This window comes from Gorilla gorilla, chromosome 3 (assembly GCF_029281585.2).
Source record: "Gorilla gorilla gorilla isolate KB3781 chromosome 3, NHGRI_mGorGor1-v2.1_pri, whole genome shotgun sequence".
Classification (NCBI taxonomy): domain Eukaryota; kingdom Metazoa; phylum Chordata; class Mammalia; order Primates; family Hominidae; genus Gorilla; species Gorilla gorilla.
Window position 1 is genome coordinate 133,515,234 of NC_073227.2, and position 23,002 is coordinate 133,538,235.

Here is a 23,002-nt window from a genome sequence, read left to right on the forward strand (position 1 = left end):
TCATTTTGGAGTAGATTATTTGAGAATACTCATCCTTGGAATTGTTATGATATGATGTATATGCACATATGTATATATGTGGACATATTTATCAGTATTGTATATAAATGTATTTATCAAAATGCATTGCCATTTTTATATGTTTTAATAATGTCTCTCCCTTCACTTTTTTCTCCTGGAGTTTTCAACATATTGAAGTTATAGTATTGCAGTTTTACTATAGTACATACTTCAAATGTACTTAAGGGAATGATCATTTGAATAAAATTTGACTAAGGGATAGATCCTTTTAATAAGTATGTGAAATTGATAGGAAATTTTTTAGATTAAAAAGTACTGAAATTTAAGGTATAGAATCATTCCACAGAACTACTTTGTACCCTGGAACTGGACCCCGTGGCATGATGGTAGCTTCTCAGCCAGACGGAGCCCATGAGATAGATGGCTCTGACAGGAACATTTGGGATCTGACATTAGATCTGTGGGTGGGGTGAAGAGAACTGATCTAGAGTAGATCATACTGGGTCCTACAGGGTATCCAGGCATGATATCACATAGTTGCTTCATCCACAATGTAGGAAATAGTCAACATTGGGGTTCTCACTCCAGCAGGGGGATACAGCAATGGGGAATTCCAGCAGCCATCAATACTTGGGAATCAAGCAAAAAGGGGCTGATCATTTGTTCTTGGCCATCATGATACTACCTGCTGATATTGATTGTGGGACAAAGCTTCAGTATTGGGAAAGAAAAATGTGATGATTCTACCTTTGGAGCTGTACTATTATTATACTTACAAACCTCTTCATGGCAGCCCTCCAGCTGGAAGGATGCACCAGAGTTTTGGTCATCCAGGCCAAATTCAGAAGTAAGAGTTAATTCTCTTCACTGACACCAGCGAGAGAAAAATGGAGTTATATTTTGAGGGCAACGTAATTATTGGTTGTTTCTAGATATAGGTGAAAGTATAAGGACTTGTTCCTAAATGGTAAGATAGGAGAGCAGGAACACTTAGTTTTCTGAAGATGACTTCATTATGAGTCAACATTAGATGGAAGTCGAAAAAAGTTTGACCTTTTATTCTGAAATTAGAGGTGAATGGAGACAGCAGGTGAGATGTATCAAGGGTCCCAGGCATGAGAAACTGATCCAGAGAAGAATAAGAGCATGTAGACTCTATACTCGACTTTTTACAATTGTTTATTATATTATTTAATTCTCACAATGGGGTAGATATTCTAAATCTCATTTTTTAGGGGAAGAAAATTATGCTTGAATATTTTGCTTGAAAAAGATTTTCCCCTGAAATTTCATGGCAAATAAATACCTTAAGTGACAGACCCCAGATGCCAGATTCCAAATCCCATGCCTTTTCGCTAAACCATGCTATACTACCATGTAATGTCTGATTTGTAGTATTTTTAACTTAAATTTTAGGGCAGATAATAAACAAACCTTAGACCCATCTGATTCAAAAAGAGAAAAAAATAATAGAGTTGAGGAAAAATAATCATAGTTAGCTTGCTGTGCAATGCTATATACTGGACACTGTCCTAAGTACTTAAGATGCACTGACTTATTTAATCTTTTCAGCAACACCATGAGGTAGAAATGATTATAACTCCCTTTTGTCCAATGGAAAAAGTGAGGTTTAAGAAGGAAGGAAGAGGTAAGACCCCAGATGACCTGAATCTGTACTTCTCCAACTGACCTTATAATGCTATAAAGAAGAGTAGCTGGGATGAAAAATATGTATCACCAAGTTACACAAAAATATTTCTAACCTTTCAAGGAACAGACAAACAAAATAGCGGGGGGAGTCTCTGAAGAATTATGATGTGATTTACACTACAGCAAGGTCCCTAATAATAAGATCACAGGAAGAAGGACAGAAGAGCTAGAGTTATCAAGTGCTGAAACCATCTATACTACTAGCACCTCCAGTGATCAAAATAGCATCAAAGCCGATTTCTAAGTCTTGGATGTCATCAACAGGAATCTCTTGTTAGAGTAGAAGAGAGGTGAGGTAGGTTCCTGCCCAAAGTATCATATGACTGGCTAGTTTGGAGTTAGTTTATTAAACTGCAATGGAAGTAGCTCTAAAATTTCCTGAAAGTTGTCTTTTTCTTTTTTTTTTTTTTTCTCACTGCAACCACAGAGAGAACCCAAGGACAAAATTCAAAGTAAAATGAAGAAGGAGGGCTACTGAGGTATTACTCACAACAAATACGAAAAGTTGGGGAGTGCATAGAGATCTCTGAATGCCTCTTGTGCTCTGCTGAACAATGAGGCCAAGGATCTGGAAGACATCTTTATACCATAGGAAAATTGATCCCCCCTTATCTTAGTGTGGAATAATAATAAACTGAACTATGTTCTCCTTGTTCCAGAGCAAGGAGAAAAAAACTACCTTCTACCTTATCAGAGATGTTTTTTAACACTTGATCTCCAGGTCAGCTAAAATAGAATGTTATTAAAATAGAAAGGGCATATTTCAGTAAAATTGACATTTTAAAATGTCAGTGGTTAATGAAAGCCATAGTCTCTTTTATTGATAATTCTTTTTTTAGGAAGAATTTAGGACAAAATTAAACTGTCATGACATACTTCTTGGTCTACTAAATATTATATGACCTTTGTATTTAGTAAAACTTGACAAAATCAGATTAGAACTTTGCCATGTAGTTTGAGTTATCAAAATATGAAGTCAGATCAATTTTATGACCATAGAAACTTAAAAATTGGAAATCCTAATTTTAGACATTAGAAGTGGCATGACCAAAGTTTTATGGTGCCCATTTCTTCAGGATGCACAATTACTACAGTTAGCATATATCTGAATTACTGATGTTTCACAGTGGCAAAGAATGGAGAGCTCCACCTGGGTATTTGAATGGGTTGTTGGTCATGAACACAAGTAGAAAATGCACATCTTTCTGTGAGTATTTATTGTAGGCTGATAACTGTGGGGCGTTTTTGCATTTACAAGATGCCATATTATTGGTGGCTGTTGTCTCTAAAAGGTTAGCATTTGCTTTGAAGGTAAGACATGTTAGAAGTAAAGATACCTATGAAAAATAAAGAAAAACTGTGGAGAGAGGAGCAGCAAGTAAGTGTCATAGATTAAAGGTAATGTCAGTAAAGTGATGGCCACACAGAGGTGACAGCTGTGAGGAGGATTAGATATCACGGTCAGGCAGGGATCTAGTGATGGATCCATCACTGGAAAAGGGGAACCCATAATGAAAGAATGCAGAGAAGTTCTACAGGTGGAAAGAGTGGAATGAAAAGAGCTTTTCACTACATGTAATACCGTAGAGGCAAATGATGGCCAAACCATAGAGCTGTGTGTGTGTTTGTGTGTGTGTGTGTGTGTGTGTGTAGACATTTATGGTAAGAGTAATCCTTCTGGACCTCTAGAGAACAATAATTATATTTCCCTGACATTAGCAATGATTACTCTCCATATGTTTATAGTGACATTGATGGATATCCTGAAATATCCATGATGTGATCAACAGTCTTACTCTTACCTCATGAACCATCTTGTGGTTCATGGCTACTGATGCTTTTGTGGCCATTGGCATTTTTGTTCTTTTCATTCCTCCTCATGTTCAGATGGCCACCAACAGATTTGGTGCCTGGACCAAAATCAAACATCTGAAAATATAATTATACAAGAACTGACAGAATAGTAATGTGACCAAAACAAAATCATTTTTAATGGTAATTGGATAAATGACTGCAGATTGCTATTCTCGGAGATTCATTAAAGCATTTCTGTGAGTACATCAGTAATAATATGCATTTGTCTCTTTTTATTTAAATGTTGTGTTTGGGCCTGCGTATAGTGCTGAATGAATATTTGTGAGAAGAATGAAATAAATGTTTGCATAAACCACTCATATTTTAAGTATGTGAAGGAAGTTTTTTTATTGCTCATTTAGTCAGTAATCAATTATGAGTGCCTGCTATATAGGGGCACTATCAGGAGTACTAGGGACAAACAGACAAATAAAATATAGTGTCTGTTCATAAAAAGACAATTAAAATACAGGGTAACAATCATCCTGATGGCTCTATGTCCACAGCAGGCTCCTAATCCTGTTGGCCAGGCAGGGCTTCCGAGAGGAGTCTTGCAGATGCTGAGAGGGAGGGAGGTGATCCAGGGGAATAATTATTAATAAAAGTCCAGAGGAAATTTCAAGGGAGAGAATGCAAAGATGAGATTATGAAAACTGGAATACGCTAGGAATGGTGGTTCGCACCTGTAATCCCAGCACTTGGGAGGAATGCTTGAGTCCAGGAGTTTGAGACCATCCTGGGCAACATGGCAAAACCCTGTCTCTACCAAAAATACAAAAATTAGCCAGGTGTGGTGGTGCACACTTGTAATCCCAGCTACTTGGGAGGCTGAGGTGGTAGAATCGCTTGAGCCGGGGGAGGTGGAGGTTGCAATGAGCGCCATTGCACTCCAGCTTGGGTGGCAGAGCCAGACCCTGTCTTAAAACAATCAAATAAACAAAAAGCAAAAACTGGGGAAAGAAAGATCAGCTCAGATAGGAGTCCATACCACATTATTAAGGATTTTGGCTTTTTTTTTTTTTTTTTTTTTGAGACAGAGTTTCATTCTGTCACCCAGGCTGGAGTGCAGCAGTACAATCTCGGCTTACTGCAACCTCCGCCTCCCGGGTTCAAGTGGATTCTCCTGCCTCAGCCTCTTGAGTAGCTGGAATTACAGGTGCGTGCCACCAGGCCTAGCTAATTTTTGTATTTTTAGTAGAGACGAGGTTTCACCATGCTGGCCAAGCTGGTCTCAAACTCCTGACCTCAAGTGATCCACCCGCCTTGGCCTCTCAAAGCGCTGAGATTACAGGCTGGCCAGGCTGGTCTCAAACTCCTGACCTCAGGTGATCCACCCACCTCGGACCCCCAAAGTGCTGGGATTACATGTGTGAGCCACTGCGCCCGACCTAGATTTTCGCTTTTATCTTGAAGATTATAGGGAGTTCCTTGAATAGGTCTGAGCTTTGGAAAGATCTCCTTGGCTAAGGCGCATGACAAATGGATTGAAACAGAGCAAAGCTAGAACCAGTAAACTCTTTAGGAGACAGTTGCAGTAATTCAGTCAAGAAATAAATCACTGACCTAAAATAGTGGCAAAGGGATGGAAAAAAGTAGACTCTGCAGGACTGGATGTATGGGAAAGGTAACGTCAAACACTTCAAGACTGTCAGCTTGGGCAGCAAGGTGTATAGGGCTGCTGGTCAGTGAGCCAGAGAAGACTGGGGCAGGAGCAGGTTTGAGTAGGGCATTGCTTAGGAAAGCACTGAGCATGTTTAAATACTAAGGAACTGGTAGAAAAGGAAAACATTTTTTCTTAAAAATATTATTTAATAATTGCTCTTAAAGAAGAAAACCCTTAATTTTTAGAGATATATCTGCATTTTAAATCATATTTATATTCCTTTCTTCTTCCTCTTTCCTTCTTCCTTCTTCCTTCCTTTCTTATCTTCTGGTAGAGAAGATTAATTTTATGTGGACCTAAGTGTGATTTATAAACTTCTGACTGTAAAGATTAAACACATATAAACATCAGCATGAGTGTATTTACTATAGCTTATCATTATACAGATGACAGCACCAAAGTTCAAAATGACAGCTGATAGTGTCCATCTAGAATTTATTTCTAGCAGCATGTAGCTAATAGCAATGGAGCTTAGAGGACATAAGACCACATTAACATAATTTTCGAAGAATGAAATAACAGCATTGACTTTCTAATATATTTATGACTGTATTTCCAGAGTTTTTGATTGCTTATAAAGTGATTTTGTTTTCCAAACAAAAGTAGGGCAAGATTGAAAACTTGAAAATAATTCTCCCATTTTCCAGAGAGAACAAATGATATATATTCAGGATATTTATTTCAGTATGAATAATATATGAAGGATCATAAATAATTCTTTATACCTTGAAGTGTATAGATACATTTACTCTAAAGAGATCCTGAAATAAAACCCAAGTGAATGAAGTTGGACAATGAAATTCAAGTTCTTTTTGGAGCTCTAAGTTTTCCGTCTTTGAAATAAAATGAATTTAGTCTATGTATCATTCCATAATTGTAGTGCAACTGTTCTTGACTAAATGCACACTCTTCATGCTGTTTAAAGTAATCATAATACCATATTTTACAGTAACTCTCTGATGTCGGTGCAACACAACTGGAAGAGCCTAGTTGATTCTGTTTTTCAACACAGTACAAGAAAATCAGTTATCCTCATAATAAATCAGGTTTAATTGGTAATTCTAAAATAAATACTCATACATACTCTAGTTGAACCAGCATCAGATATTTAGTTTGAACTTAGGTTTGTTATTGACTGATGAATGCCTGGCTGCTGCCTGGAAGTGTATTTTCAATGTCTATGTCTCTTGCTTAATTCCAAATGTCATATGTGTGTATTTTGTAGGGAAAGTAGGATTTTAAAATATTTTGAAATCAATAGATTAAAATATCTGAGTATAGGATTACACAGAACTGAGCTCTGTGTTACAGTTGAAGAAATCTTTTTGTAATGACAAATGTATCAAAACATTTAAATCCATGTGTTGAAGCCCAAAAAAGTTTATGAAGGGTTGTTATTTCTCTAGAACCTCTAGGATGAGTATACAAACTGAACATATAAATATATGTAGCTTAATGCCTGTGAACTTTCAAAGGAAAACACTGGCCAAATGCTAATAGAAATAAGTAGTAGGAAAGGATAAATGAATATTTATTTTCTAACCTTAGTCATGAATAGTTCACTGGATCTTCGTGAACTTTGAATTTGCTTAATAGTAAGACATTATTTGGGGAGGTTGATTATAAATGCTCATTAGTACAATACTCCCATTTTTCTTGTCTAGATGCTCAAGCAGTGTGTCTAACTACCACGGCATGTGAGTCGTCTTTGATAGATAGGTCTGGACAACCATGGCGTGCAACATATAGAACCTAGCCAGGCAGCTTTCTCTCCAGCCTACCATGAACAGTCATACCTCTTCTAAGATTGTTGTTCCTGTGGGCACCAAACTTTGCCCATTAACTGATCTATTCTCATGCTATGCATCATTTATTTTAAAATCACCTTAACTGAGTACTTTTCAGATTATCTCGATCAGCTGGTTGCCAGATGGAAACTTACTACAAGTGTTTATAAATTATACTCTGGCTTAGGCTTCAAAAAATAGCTATTACAGCCAGATTGTAATGAAGCCCCCATCTTGCTTTTTATTTTAATCACTTGACCCTCTCTTCAAAAAAGCTGTGGGGAAGCCCCTGCTTTAGTAGTTCACCAGTTTGGGGGGATTCTGTACACACATATTTGTCTTCAAAATAAGTAGGAGTGCACAGTGACTAAATTGTTTTATTCACATTGCATTTCAAAATCCAGTCCGATGTGATAGAACATAGAGTTAGTCAAATGGCCCTTTAGGCTTGCTTTGGCCACCCTACACTTCTGTCCTCATAGTCTCTTTAATGTCAGTCAGCGACATTTATTGAGTGCCCACTTTGTGTTGGGCATTGTGTGGAGTAGCCTTCGGAAAGCTATGCAAGCTGTTAGCACTGTTTATTAAAGAATGTTGTCCTTTATGTACCAGAAGTCAAGAGGCAGCAGTGTGGAATGAAAATAATAGCTGGAAGGAATGTAAAATTAAATTGGTTAATTGATGTTTGTGGGCACATGAATAGCTTGGCAATATTCATTTTGATTAATCTGTGTAAAGCATAAACAGTAAAAGTCATTTATATTGACCTCAATTAGAAAAATTATGCCACATGTCCATATAGGGAATTTAGTGTAGATCCATAAGTTATGCAACAGTTTCCCTGATTGATCAGTTATAAACAGAGCCAATTTGTAAAAATCATTATGTGTTTAACTTTTAGTCAAATAAATTGTATTGAATGTACCCAAACACGGAAGAAAATAGCATGCTGCCTTGCTTATTGCACAGAATGTTCCAATTTTCTTTCCACAGGTCAGTAATTCCCAAAGACAGGAGAACTTGTCCTTGGATTCATGTGACTATGTGGGCATCGAGAATTCTGCATGCAATAGGGATAACCAAAGATTAATTTAATTAGATAAACGCATTGGAGTGAAACAATCAGTCTTGAATTATAGCTGCCATGATCAAAAATAAGGAGAAGGGCAGACAGTAATTGAAGCAGATTTCTAAATTCAGCAAAGGTAACATAGATCTTACATATTAATGATGATCTGAAAAATATAAAGTATTGACTAAATATCACGTTAGGATAGTTTTTTTGCACATGATAGTTTAGATTAAGAGAAACTCTACATGACCTTTTTAAATCTGTGTGATGTTCTTGAATAATCCTTGGATCTTGGAGGAGAGAAAAAAATTTAATTCAATGACTCTGAGTGAAACATTCTGATTTGCCACTTTAAAGACTCATGGCAATTGTTTTTTCAGTCTTTTTAATATGATAGCACTAGCCCTTTAAGAATAAATTAATCGGCCGGGCCCAGTGGCTCACACTTGTAACCCCAGCACTTTGGGAGGCCGAGGCAGATGTGTCACTTGAGGTCAGGAGTTCAAGACCAGCCTAACCAACATGGTGAAACCCTGTCTCTACTAAAAACACAAAATTAGCCAGGCATGGTGGTGCACGCCTGCAGTCCTTGCTACTTGGGAGGCTGAGGCAGGAGAATCACTTGAACCCAGGAGGCGGAGGTTGCAATGAGCCAAGATTGCGCCATTGCACTCCAGCCTGGGCAACAAGAGTGAAACTCCGTCTAAAAAAAAAAAAAAAAAAGCATAAATTAATAGAAACATTGGAAGGAAAATAAAACTAGCTTACACAGTTGATTTGCAAAGACTTGTCTTACAAAGTCCTATAAAGCTGTCCTGCAAAGCCAGTTTGGGAGAGTAAGAATGTTTCCAGGTGACAGTTAGTTTACAATTGTGACATGTAAAAGATGTGGCAGGGTGTAAGTGAGGCTAATACTCAGCAAAGGTGTAATAAGAGTGAAATGGTCCTCACCTTGAAAAAGAGCTCCTGGATATTAACAAAGAGTCTGTCATATGCCACAGTGGTGTTTTCATCCTCCCTGTGAGTCTGTCAGGGAAACACTACTGAGCAAAGCCAGCCCCGAGAATGAGAAACCATTTGATTCCTATCCTTTTTTTCCCCATGCAAATGGACTAAATAGGTAATCACCTTCAACTATGGCCTTGTGTTAGGTGTGTGTTCAAATGTTACATATTCTGTGTCATAGAAGTGAAAAACTTCAGAGCTGGAAGGGATCCAACAACCATCGAATCTAATTTTCTTTTTTAAAAAACAGGAAAATAGAAGCTCAGATTTGATAAAGGTTACAAAAGTCCACACAGAGAAATTCATAGTGGGATCAAAACCTGGGATTAGTAAATCCTAACTAAGAGGTCTTCTCAAAACTTCACTTCAGGAGTTGTGATCTATCCCTTTAGGTTAAATTATAGAACTGAGACAGTTATTTCTTCTCCAAGGTGTTAGTTTCCTGATGGTTCTGTAATCATGACTTCTTATTTAAAAGGTGAAATTTAAAACTGCAGTGAATGATTTTTAGATTTGCTGTCATAGGGACTTCAGCAGCAACTTTCAGAAGATTAAAGCTGAGAGGCTAGCCTTTGTTCTCAGTCCTTAATCGCTTTTCTCTTATGATGGATTTGAAACACAGCAATACAGATGAAATAATAACAGTAAAAGGGCCTGGGAGTTTAAGAAGATATTGCAAATATGTCACGTCATGGAGGCTTTGAATTTCACTTTCTAAGTCATGTATCAAATTCAAGTACCCTGCTCTAAGTGTGGTCAAACATGCAAATATTTGCTTTCTGAGTAATTTGCCCTAATGACTTTGAAGCATTTTTGAAAAACAGTGGTGACATTGTTCTGCCCTGACAGAAAGCATATTCCTTGTCAAATGTCCACAGAGATCCCAACTGTCTACTGGCAGATTATTAAAGGATGGTGCTGCATTGTATTTGCTAAGCTTTCCTTCAGTTTGACAAAATGTTACGTATATAGGTTGTCACATTACCCAAGCTTCTGTGCCAAACCTGTCTGGCAGCCACCCTTAGTTAACCACTGGAAGATAGAACTAGAAACGTTTTAACTTCTGAAGTAAGGTCCTCTTCTACAGACCCCTTACACTTTTATTTTTTATTAGAAAGTATCTGATCATCGGCAAAGTTTGAAGTGATCACACATAGGCAGCTGCTCATAGGAAATTCTGTTTTCACAGCTATGATGTTTTCCAGGTTCCAGGTTGGTAATTTAAATCTGTTCAGCCAGAAAATAGGAAATTTCAGCCATCACAGTAGCACCAGGTGTTTGTATTTGTCTTTCCTTGGCCTGTCCCTGTTTGGACACTAAGCTTTAGCAGCGGGGTTCAGGGATCACTCCATAGCATATTTGGGACAGTGCTAATCATAGGAGTATGGATATTATATTCATCAAGCAGAAAGTTTCTTTATTGGAGAAAGCATGAGATGATTTCCCTGAGATGAAGAAAAAGAAAGAGGGGGGTAGAAGAAAACAAATAACTAGTTATTTAGGGAAAGTGTATTCCAACAGTTGTCAGCATGTTACTTGGTTGGTTCATACTCTCAGTGGTTTTTTCCTTCTTAACAAAGCACTGTGATTTCTTTTCTAGGAAAATTTACCCCAAAAGGTGTTAACCTTTTTTTCAAAGGCCAAAAGGGAGGTTTATTGAAAATCTGGAAAAGAAATTAAATATTTGTCACCCTTAAATATGTTTAAAATGATTAAATCTGTTCCTGTTAATCTGCAAAAAAAAAAAAAAAAAGACGTTTAGGTCAGTGTAGTCCAGTTAAATATTGATATTATGAATTGCGTCCCTATCTGTGGTTGTCTTTTATTCATTTACCTCACAAACATGTAATACTAGTGTGCATATTTAGGTATGGGAGGACATTGGTCAGAGAAAACAGGCATATCTTGTAAAGAGCGAGAGCTGACAGTAGTCGCAACCTTATTCAAAAAGATATTAACACAAAATAAGGGACTAATATCACAGGTGTAATGAAGACTTGCAAGAGAAAGGAAAGCTTTAAGATGAGCTTTGAAGGAGACAGTGAACATGGACTGGTGGAGGAGGGGGAAGACATGCTTGGCGGAAGAAGTAAAATTAAAGGCATGGCGGTGGAATGGGTAATGTACTAACGAGACAGAAAGATGCCAGGAAACGATTCGAGCTGTTAAAGCACAGCAAAATTATTCATCTAGCACCTAGGGGCATCTCCTGAATCTGCTGTGGTTAAATATTCCTTTTCCATGTGTAAGTACAGAGTTTCAGACCTCAGCTCCAGAATGAAGTGAGGAGGCTAGAGATAATTTTTAGGATTTACAACCAGTGTTTTAAGTGGACATAATTCTATTTTGAAGATTCTATTGAATGTTTTTAAAATAGTACACTAATTCCAAAAGTGTGCGTGGGGGAGTGCATCTCTTTCAATAGCTGGAAAAATCTTGGTTGGCATTCTTTGTTTTGGGTTTATATTCTGAATAAAATAGTTCATATATGTTCAAGAAGGAGCACCTATTATAAGACTTTGTGGACCACAGACCTTCTCCAAGTTCTAAGAACCTTATAGAAGGAGACAAAAAAGTTAAAACCACATCTTTGTAAAAGAATTTATAAGTACACCATTAAACATCATAGCCTACTTAAATCCTACAGTACATGGTTCAAATATGTGGAAAATTTGATGAGAAACTACCATATTATGATGAATCGTTAGTCTATATAAAATTATTCAGGAAACATGAAAGGCTTTGCTTGATGTATCCCAGCCAACAGTCTAATCTTGTCACTGATTTTGAAGCATCATCTTTGTGAATGCTTTCACTTAAAACTTTAACATTTAAAAGGTTTAGATTATGTTCCTTTTAACATGAATGGAGAAATGAGCCCCCTTCCATTGTTGTCATAATATTTTTGGTTCAGTCAGTAATTTGTAAAACATGATTTTAAAAGATGCCTTCACCTATAGCTGGGAAGTTAAAGTAATTTCACTGAATACTGGCCATGCCTCTCAGAAACTGGATTGTAAGGATAGAAACTTTATAATAAGCAAGATACTTGAGGCTCATAAACGCTGGAATGAAGAGTTATTCAAAACCAGATTGACAAAAAAGCAGCGTGGGGCCCTGTGGAAAGCAACAATACAAAAATGTCCCTCTCGGATTTGAGTGTTTAGGGATTTGTGAACTCAAATCTGAGAAAGGTATTTCAGGAATGTTATTTTTAATTTTTTTTAAAAAAATAATGGCAAATGGTTTTTAGCTTTAAAAAAAATGACATATTGGAAAGGAAAATTCTAGTCTATCAAATGTAATATGGTTAGTTTCTAAATATCTTCCACATCCTGTTTTCCCCAAATAATTGCTTCCAATTCAATACTTTTTTTAGACATTTAATATTTAATTTATAGCATGTGGATGGATAATATAAAATCTAAGTCTGGACCCTGCATTGAGTAGTTTAAAATGATTTGCAAAATAAGCTGTATGTACATGCAAATAACAAATGAGGAAGGATAGGACTAATATTCAAATAATTATATATAATAATATTTATATTAATATATTTTATATGGTTTTTAAACTATATACTACTTAAACTATATAATATATAAAAATTTATATATAAACATATAGTTTTAAATATATATATATATATATAGTTTTAGAGGAAACCCTAATGGAGGAATAAAGCTTAATCCATATTAGTCCCTCACAAAGCTTTGATTTGATCATAATTAGCTTCATACAGCATATCTAATGTATATTTGCCATGCTCATCTCAGTGGGAAACAATTTCTTTCAAAAATCTGTAATATGATTTCAAAGATTGGATGGTGTTGAAAGCCATCTTGATTATTGTTTGTAAAGCTGGGGAAAACATTTTCAAAATACTAAAAATTAAAACGAATTATAAATGAATCAACATGTTTGCTCTCATGTGGCACAATCATGAATAATGACAAACTACACAATTATAAAAACCAAAACTTCTATACCAGTGTCAGGTGAGCCATTTGATGGATGTGTTTCCAGTGAATATTACATGTTAAAAGAACGATAAAAGGATGGCTAATTGTTTTCTGTAACAATAATGAGAAAGTATACATAAACCAAGTAGTTTCCACTTGGTGGAAGCAATTACAAAAATAATTTTTATCTGTTTTGCTGATAGAGCAGATTCATTAAAATATTTAGTATTGTGTGAATAAGAGACAGAGAAGAGGGAAATAAAAAGATTCAAAGGCATTCATTGAGTAATGCAAAAATTCTCATATGTAGAGACATTTTACCCAGCAGGAACTTAAGTCCATGTGTGAGGCAGGCTGCTTGCATGGTGAAAAACAAAACAACACCGCCCCCTCCCCTGCTCTCTGTCTGCCTCACCCCCCTCACTCCATTGACATGCATAGCTGGCCTGGTAGGTGTAAAAATAGACTGGCAGCGCCTGCACTGGAAATGGTCACTGAATGCAGCCTGCAGTTGCCGGGGGTTTTGAGTTCTCTCTGACACCAGCAAGCCAGCTAGCAGATGGGGAGAACTGGTGAGGGGCGTGGAAGGGAACTGAGCAGAGGAGCCAAGGATCATCTTGATGAATTGCCCACATTAGTGTACCCCTGGGAGCCCTGGACAGAGTGCAGAGGGCAAGGACGGGCCCACTGACAGCAGGAACTGTAGAGCTGAGATGGGGAATGCAGCCCTCTGCTCTTCTTGCCATGCGGATAAGAGCATAAGAGCACAAGGAAACATGCAGGAACTGGATAAAACCCCAGACTACTATGGCTGTAACAGTGAGGACGTCAAAGAACCTGGAGTGTGGGTAAGTTTTAGGCCACAAAGGAGGAGGAAGGGAGGATGGTGGCATAAGAATCAACAGTAGACCTCATTGGTCAAACCTCTAAACTTCCTGGAAGGAAGCTGACAGAATAAAGCCAATGTGATCAAACCACCTGACTACCTCTGATCAAGTGGCATGCTTTTGCTTCCTCTTCATGTTATGCAATGCCACATGTTTGTTTTTTCTTGGTTGTCTTTAACTCTGAGCTGACATTTGGGAATGAGCAATGACGCTGTCTCTTTAATTCGGAATTTTGTCCAAAGGTGGACATAAGTATTATTATAGAGTGACTTTCAGCAATATTGCAGAGATTCACTTATGTTCAGTCTATCAAATTCTTTCGCCTATTTATTCATGTATAGTTCGTTTCTCACTAAGTCACAGAGCATTTTTTTAAGCATATGCTCCCTTAGTATCCCAGCTCCAGCCTAAAACAGTATTTCCCTCTAATATTTGACTAACTTCAGTGAAGAGGTCCTTAAATGCTTTTCTTGTTATGATAGTAATAGTTTGTAAAAAGGCTTAAACGTTAAGCAATTAAATAAGTTGACTTTCAGATTTTAATAATTCATAGGCATGATGTGTTCCTTAAAATGGGTACAAAGGCTTATTGTGATTTTTTTTTTTTGGCCAGGAATCTCTGAAATCTTTGGATTTTCATATTTGCTGGAGAATAAAGTTTATCTTTTATCTGTCAGATCCAGGAATTTGACCACCTTATTGCAAGTTATTTATTTGCATGAAAATAAATAGCTGGTTGCATGGTTTGGCTGAAACTATGAAACTAAGATATGTAGGATTTCTGAGTAAGAGAGGCAGAGGCGTTTGTACTTGTTATGTACTTGCCTGATATTTCCAGGAGTGAGAACAGGGTCTGAAGCATAGGAGGTGGTGCTCTGCTCTCTTTGGCTTTTACTCTGACCTGAAACAATGTCATCATTTCTTAGCACTGAAACTCTGTCAGACCATAGTGAAACTAAAACGAAAACTAAGAATTTACCAACAAAAACAACATGAAGGGCAAATATTTGCAGTTGGCAGTGAACAGAAAGCCCTGTCGTGAAAAAGAGGACAGTAGTTCCAGCATGGAAGTCACCGTAGTCAAAAACGAAGAAAAAAAAAGGTGGGGAGGGAGACCGTCCCGGGGAAGGGAGATCACCCACCGTTAACAACCGCACAGGCGAGGTTTGTAACCAAGAGCAGTAACGTTTCTCCTGGATTATGGTTTCCACTACCCACATCCACCCGGGAGAGCCGCTCCGGACTTCTCAGAGCAGTCACTTCTAATGCAGCTTTCTGAACTGAGCGGACAAAAAGTATCATTACTACTAGTTCAGGACCACAAAAATGAGTGTATTTTTTAAAATATACAATCTCATTTCTCTGAATTAATTAATATAGCCTGTTAGTCATTTAATAAAAGCTTCTGCTAAAGGTTTTATAGACTGGAGCATATCATGATTGGTGTGACATTGGAAAGGTGTGGTAGAGGTGGAAGTGGACCTGTTTTCTACCTTCAGAAGTGATATTCTGCCCAGAATTTTTCTACTTTGGCCATGGAGAAAAAGAAAAAGTTAATGTTTAACTTAATACCAAGCATGACTTAAGCAAAATATGTGGTTCTAGGTAGTTTAAGTTGGACTTTATGTCTTCCAAATGAGAATGTAAGACTCACAAACATATGTCAGGGTTTTCCTCTGAAATGAGCTTGCCTTTTACGTAAATCCTTAAAGGACCAAAGATCTGCTCTTATCACAATTGGCTTGGCAGCTCCAAAAAAGAGGAAGCATGCAGGACAGGACAGAGTGAAGAACAAAACTCAGCTGTTTTTAAATTTTTATTTAGTCCTGGTAATGCTTCTAAATTTTTAATCACAGAGGGGAAAACTGCATCATCTCATTATTTTTCCATGTTCATGTATGCAGATGACTGGTGGGTGTATTGCAAATTCACTTGTGAAAGAAGCAGCTCTTGGAGATGCCTTACAGACTTTGCCCTGGATCCTAGGGTAGCTCTGACACGAGTCAGCAAGGCCTTGTTAGGGTCCAAGTAGGCTCCAGAGAGAAGGATTCTCGACCATGTTTTGATAAAGTGCTATTTAGAACAGCATAAAAAATGTATCTTTATTTTATGGTCTTCTTTTGGCTTGTATTCTTGTGATGATATCATTTATAAATTTGCATATTGGTCTAATTATACTGTGTATTTTTCTTGCATTGAGATCATGTATTTCTACTGTGGTTTCCTTAGCATAACAAATTAATTTGCTCTGTCCCAAGAGCAAAACCATAAATGTGATGCTTTAATATAGACATTTTTTAGGTTACCTACCCTAGCTGATTTTCAAGTTATCACATCCTTCTTTTTTTACCAGTTTACTCTCAGAGATTTTTATTTTATTGCTTCATTTGTTTTTAACAATTTTTCCCAATTGTAGTGGAGATTTTCAGGTTTTTCGTATGAGCTTTTTCATTATTCTATAAATGTTCTTATTACTTTAGACCATGAGCATGAATTCTGCTCTTATTATGAAAACAATACTTTTCTGCTGGCTGACTCAAAAGGTAATAAGTCAATCAGCAAATGTTCACTGAGCTAGGTATAGTTTTGAATGCTGGCGATTTAACGATGACAAGACAGAGTTCCTGTGATAGCGGGAGACAGACTTTCAGCATTTATATGGGGGGATGAGGAAGCATGGTGCCTAACTGAGAGGGAAATGTACTGGGAACGTTCAAGGGACGGAAGGATGGTTAGCATGACTGAAATGTAGTGATCAAAGAAGAGGACGGATGGCAACGAGGTATGAGAGGCAAGCATGGGCCTACCTTGGCAAAAGTTTGATTTCTTTCTGAACATAATTGAGTCTTGGAAAAGGACTTGAGATTTCATTAGAAGCACAGTGGGAAGCCTCTGGAGAGCTCTAGACCAGGAAATGGTAGAACTTCATTTATGCTTTGAGAAAAATCTCTCTCCCTTTCTCCCCATCTCTTCCTCCCTCCATTTCCCCCTCCCTTTCCTTGGTGAAGGATGAGTTGTGAATGCAGCAAGAGAAAAAGAAGGGAGACCAGTTTAATTGGTTTCAAGGTTTGCAGCCCTGAAGTGAACAAGGATGGAGGATTGGATTAGGATGTTAACAATGGAGGTGAGATTGTAATCAGATTGAGGATGTATTTTTGTTTTTATTGAAAGATTTTTGGGAGATTATAAAAGAAATAGAGGCGTGTGTGTGTGTGAGAGAATGAGTGAGATGATTCCTTATCTATGAAGCATATCAGTATGTCAAAAGAGTTGAGTTAAACTTTCCTTCAGTTTTGAACTCTAAAAGAATATAAATTAGTTTAAATGGTATAGTATTGTCTTCCATAAAAGTTTTATAAAAGATAAGGAAATTTTGTTCATATGGTTAGTTTTGATATTAACCCTAACAAGAGCCAAAAGTGTAATGGAAATTACTCGGATAAAGCATTTCAAAAAATACAAAATGATTTAGATATGGTTATGTAACTTTCAGATGATTTATTTAAAGATAAAGGCCTGGCATGGTGGCTCGCATCTGTAATCCCATCACTTTGGGAGGCCGAGGCAGGCAGATCACTGGAGCCCAGGAGTTCAAAATAAGTCTGGGCATCATGGCAAGACCCTGTTTCTACAAAAAAATACAAAAATTAGCTGGGTGTGGTGGCACAGGCCCGTAGTCCCAGCTACTCAGGAGGCTAAGGTGGGAGGATCACCTGAGCCTGGGGAGGTGGAGGCTGCAGTGAACTTTGATCGTACCACTGCACTCCAGCTTGCGTGAGAGTGAGACCCTGCCTCAAAAAAAAAAAAAAAGAAAGATTGAAAGAAGAGAAGACATGACTTTCATTCTCTAGGAACTTACAATCCAGTTTTAGAAACAGGGCTTACCCACATGTAATCAATTAACTATAAAAGGTAGTAGAGAATTCAGTGGCTGCACGAGTGATGAAATGAGCCATTATAGGATGCCCAAGAAGGAGGGGATCAGTGCAGGCCTCGGTGCTCTGGGAACACCTCGTGGACAGAGCTAATACTTAGCTGATATGGTGCAGATCAGCTGTACCACTTGTTTACAGTTTGAATTGCTTTCACACAGGCTAATTAAGCAGCTGTTACTATGAACCTACCAAGCTGCCCCTTCTGAGGCTAGCAGGACCCCATCCTCAGGATTTCCCAGCCTACTCCCATCCTCTAAAGAAGCAAACAAAAGAATAATGCTTGGACTCTCAAGGGGCTTCCAGGACCACCCCCCTCTAGTGCTGTGGCCAGTGTCCATTGGGAGTGGTTGGTGCCTGAGCTGAACTAGTTGTTAAATATTTTTAATATCCATCCTGCCAGTGGAGAAGGTGGAGCCTGAAGCAGATCTTGGGAGCAAAATACAATCTGGGTTCCTGTTGGGAAGAAAGTACACTTGTGCCTTCAGTAAGCATGTATTCAGCCAGGCATGGGCCTACCAAGATGAGTAGGACATGCAAACTTGGCTTGAAGGAGTGTAATCCAGGGATGGCCAAAGCAGGACTTTGAATATTGTGTTCCCATGTCCTGAGAAAGCACAGGGGATTATAGAGTACTTCAGGATGACAACTCAGCCTCAGAGGGTGGCAGAAAAGTTAAGTCCTGAGGCATTATGGGAAGTTCACACACTCAGTATTGGACTCATTAGAAAGACTGGAAAGCAATGGCTATAATACCATTTCTACTGGACATTTGTGGAACCCCCAAAATTTAGATGAGGCACATAGGCTAAGATTATCAAGAGATTCATAAGTCAAGATTTAGAATTTGAACTATATACTAGTGAAAGGCCATTGACCAAAGGCTGTTTTAGGAGAATCAATTAGGTTGTAGTCTGCATATCATAAGCTCTATTTTCTTTGAAGTTCCTACCAGCTAATAGGTACTTAGTAAATATTTGTGAAAAAAATGAATGAATTAATGACTAGGAAATCACCCAAAGTAGCAAATCTATTTATGGGAATTTTCCCACTACAGGTGACATGCCCCCAGATGAAACCAGAGGCCGCCAACATTGAAAAGGTGATGGAAGCACAAAAACACTTCTAAAAACAGTAAAGACGTTGGTAACTAAGAAGTTTTAATTATAACCTTCTGCTCAAAAAAGGAATGTACCCTTACTGCAATTGCACACATTACTGGTTGTCATAGTTCATTTGTGTAGCTACAAAAGAATACCCGAAGCTGGGTAATTTATAAAGAAAAGAGGTTTATTTGGATCACAGTTCTGCAAGCTGCACAAGAAGCATTGCACCAGCATCTGCTTTTGGTGAGGGCTTCAGGAAGCTTCCACTCACGGAGGAAAGGGTAGGAGAGCTGGTGTGTACAGAAACCAGGGGGAGGTGCCAGGCTCTTGTTAATGATCAGCCATCAGGGGAACTCTCATAGGAACTAATACAGCAAAAACTCACTCCTTATCACCAGGATGGCACTAAGCCATTCATGAGGGTCCACCCTCATGATCTAAACACCTTTTATTAGGCTCTGCCTCCAATATTGGGGATCACATTTCAACTTGAGGTTTGCAGAGTCAAATATGGAAACCACAGCATTGGTATAAAATATATGTGTAAAACATATTTACTGTAGAAAGTAGTATTTTCTTGAATTGTTATTCTCTATATCAAGTTGTACATAAAATGCAGTGGTTACATTTTAAAGAAATTTGGTGAAGGTAGGCTGGGCACCATGGCTCACACGTGTAATCCCAGCACTTTGGGAGGCTGAGGTGGGAGGATCACTTAAGCCCAGGAGTTCAAGACCCCCTGGGAAACATAGTGAAACCCCATCTCTACAAAAAAAAAAAAAAATGGCTAGGTGTGCTGGCACACGTCTGTAATTCCAGCTACTGGGGGGCTGAGGTGGGAGGATCACTTGAGCCTAGGAGGTGGAGATTGCAGTGAGCCAAGATTACACCACTGCACTCCAGCCTGGGTGACAGAGCAAGTCTCTGTCTCAAAAAAAAAAAAAAAAAAAAAAAAAAAAGGAAAGAAAGATTGCATTGTAATGTTAAGCATTATCTATTTATTTTTTTTATAATGAGGTATATCCAAACCAAGTATTTGTATTTACTTGAACTATGTAATAACTTTTGAATAATATCTCTTCTGCTATATTTAATAAGATTAGTTCCACTGTCCCTATAGTGGCTTTTTCAAGGTTGCCTGTGTGATGATGGAGCTGGGAATACTCTGGGGAGAGAGTCCTCTTTTCAGCTGTATTTTGCTTCCTTCCCACACAGACATCTGCTGTGCCTCTTACTCAACTTTTAGTTGCTGTTTTGGATTTTATGCCCCTTTAATCAAAACTTATTATGCCACAAGATAGATTGACTTGTTTCCTGAATTCTTTATTTTTATTTAAGGGTTTCTCTGTGAAATCTTAGGCATATTATATCACATATGATTGTCAAAATTTTACGTGTTTGATTTTCCAGAGCTGACCTTCATATCATATTTGTGTGGGCTTATGTGACTATAGTAAAACTTTTTTGTGCCTTTCTTTAATACTTGCTTATAAGGAGTATACGTGTAATTCCAGCAATTTGGGAGGCTGAGGCAGGAGGATCACTTGTGCCCAGGAGTTTGAGATCAACCTGGGCAACACAGGGAGACTCTGTCCCTATAATTTTTTTTAAGTTTGATGGTGTGCACCTGTGGACCCAGCTATTTGGGAGGCTGAGCTGGGAGGAACTCTTCAGGCCAGGAAATTGAGGGTACAGTGAGCCTTGATTGTACCACTGCACTCCAGCCTAGGTGACAGGGCAAGATGCTGTCTCAAAAAAAAAAATAGTAAAAATATTACAATGATTGACAGAAGTATAATCATTTCAGTGGTGGCTTTGAGCTAATGAATTGTTTCTTAAAGCTATGTTTCTTAAAGCCAGCTGTGTAATAGAGATTATAAATTGAAACTGTGTTTTTGATGAGTTTAAGTGTTGCTGACATACAGTTTAGTTAAATTTCAGTCTTTTTTTTTTTCTGTACTCTTTACCTTCCTCAGTCATCAATGAGTTCCAAAAGGGGGCTTTGAAGAAATCATAGATTCTGTTTGATACTGTAGGAATTTCCATATTCTAGTACAGCAACTCTATTAAATAAACACATTGTGTACTTAAATTGGATCTCTCACAAGTCACAAATAATATATTAGAACTAGAGCTGAAGTACCTTTATATTTGCTACTTTTGTGTCATACCTTTCTAGATTATTGGCTTTCTGAAGGTTATTAGAAAGCATCTTCTAAGATACCTAGTAAAACAGAAGTACATAGAAAAATTTGTGAAAATCTTTCCTTTTTGAAAACCACTGGTTGTTACATATGAACTTTTCCCCAGAGTTACAAAAGAAAAAGAGTATTTTTCAGGAATAAAAGACATTTAACAATTTTATATTAGTAAGGTATATATTTCACAGATTTGTCTATACCATCTATAATACATAATTTCTTTTAAAAAATGGCTTATGATATTCAGCTTTTTATGCATTCTTACAGCATACATTTTGACAGACTAGATGATTAAAGATGACATAGGATAAAGTGTATTTGGGATTGTGTAATAAATACACAGTATGAAAAGTCTAGTTAATCCTTTATGTCAGCGCCTCCCAAAGTGTACTCTGTGAACTACCACATCAGAAGAATCGCCTGGTGTGTTTTTAAATGATGTAGATGGCTGAGCTTTAATCCAGACCTCCTGAGTTAAAATCTCAGCGGTGAGAGCCAAGAATATTTATTTAACAAGATTAAGCATAGTCTCTAAGTAACCCATAAGTGCACTTAAGTATGATAACCACTGCTTTGTGTTGCAAGAGGCTGACTTTACTGAAGAGTCAGGGCTGAATATGTAACATCAGCACATAAGAGCATAAAAGTAGAAGAAACCCTTCATATTTTATTAAGCTTCTTCTTATCCAGGTTAATTCAATGTATTGCCAAAATTCTATTTAGAGGCAATTAAAGTAGCTGAGACCATGGGAATGGAGGATACTCTGCCATCAAATGGGCCCTTCTGCATTTCATATGCATCACCTTAAAAATAAGAAAATGTCTGTGCTGTATCACCATAAAGTTTTAAACCATAACACTTAGAATAAATTTAAGTTTCACTTCCAAAAACTAATAATTACTGTGTACCTATATAGAGTCCTTTTATTCATTGTTTAACCTTGTCAATTTCCACTGGAAATCCAAGGACTAAGGTACTATAAGACAATGTTATGAAAATGTGTCCCCAAATTTTTGAAAAATCAAAATTTCATTCCATTGTTGAGCAGTCAGCTTGAACAGCAAGATTGTTCTGAATGATCTGATCCTTCCTTGGAATTGAGGGCGAGTACAATATCTTGGCTGAATCCCACACTCCTGCTTAAAATGTCACGTAGCACATGAGAGATGATTAACAAAATTCTTCTGGCCTCACTAAAAGTTCTTAATATATCGACTAATGTGAAGTGTATCAAATATTAGATACTCTCTATATTTTAAAAAATTATATATAAATCTGTAAAATTAAGTATTCAGTAAGTTTCTTTCAAGAAAGTAAATAATGAATTCTGTAAGTCTACATGTTCTTTATTCTTGTTTTATAATATATACATAGATTGAAGAATCAGTCTTTCCTTTGGTATTGATTTGTCATACCCACCAATCAATTCTTTAAAGAATTAAGCAGTGATCTAGATGGACATGCCAACTGCCATTCTTATTTTAAATGTAACCCATGCAGTTACAGCTACATGCCAAAACCTACCCATGGACACTGTCAACTAATGGACTGGGCTGCTTCCTGGCCCATCTTGGTCTTAACCACTTCATCTGGCATTGGGACCAGATCTATTCTACCCAGGATCACAAGATAACTTACAGGTGGAAAACAAGAAGGAAATAAAAAGTAAAGACAGTAAACACATAAAAGAAATGTATGAATGTGTATAGCAAATTCCATATTAATTATCATCAATAATAGCTATCATTTATTGAGCCCCTATTATCTGCTAGATTCTGTAATGGCATACTGCATACCATTT

General features: G+C 37.4%; 1 protein-coding gene across 50 annotated transcripts in view; it reads left to right on the forward strand.

Annotated features, from left to right (window-relative positions):
- ANK2 (ankyrin 2) overlaps window positions 1-23,002 on the forward strand; it is a 678,765-nt gene that overhangs the window by 428,273 nt on the left and 227,490 nt on the right. For 13 of the 50 annotated variants that reach the window (XM_063705469.1, XM_063705472.1, XM_063705471.1 and 10 more), the window contains one exon: window positions 18,951-18,995. The exons of 33 other annotated variants lie outside the window; for them this stretch is intronic. In XM_063705469.1, the coding sequence (XP_063561539.1) occupies window positions 18,951-18,995 (45 nt within the window). Of the gene's footprint in view, window positions 1-13,125; window positions 13,923-18,950; window positions 18,996-23,002 lie in introns of those variants that run through there. 4 more of the 50 variants (XM_055385246.2, XM_055385202.2, XM_055385205.2 and 1 more) reach the window with 3 other exon arrangements.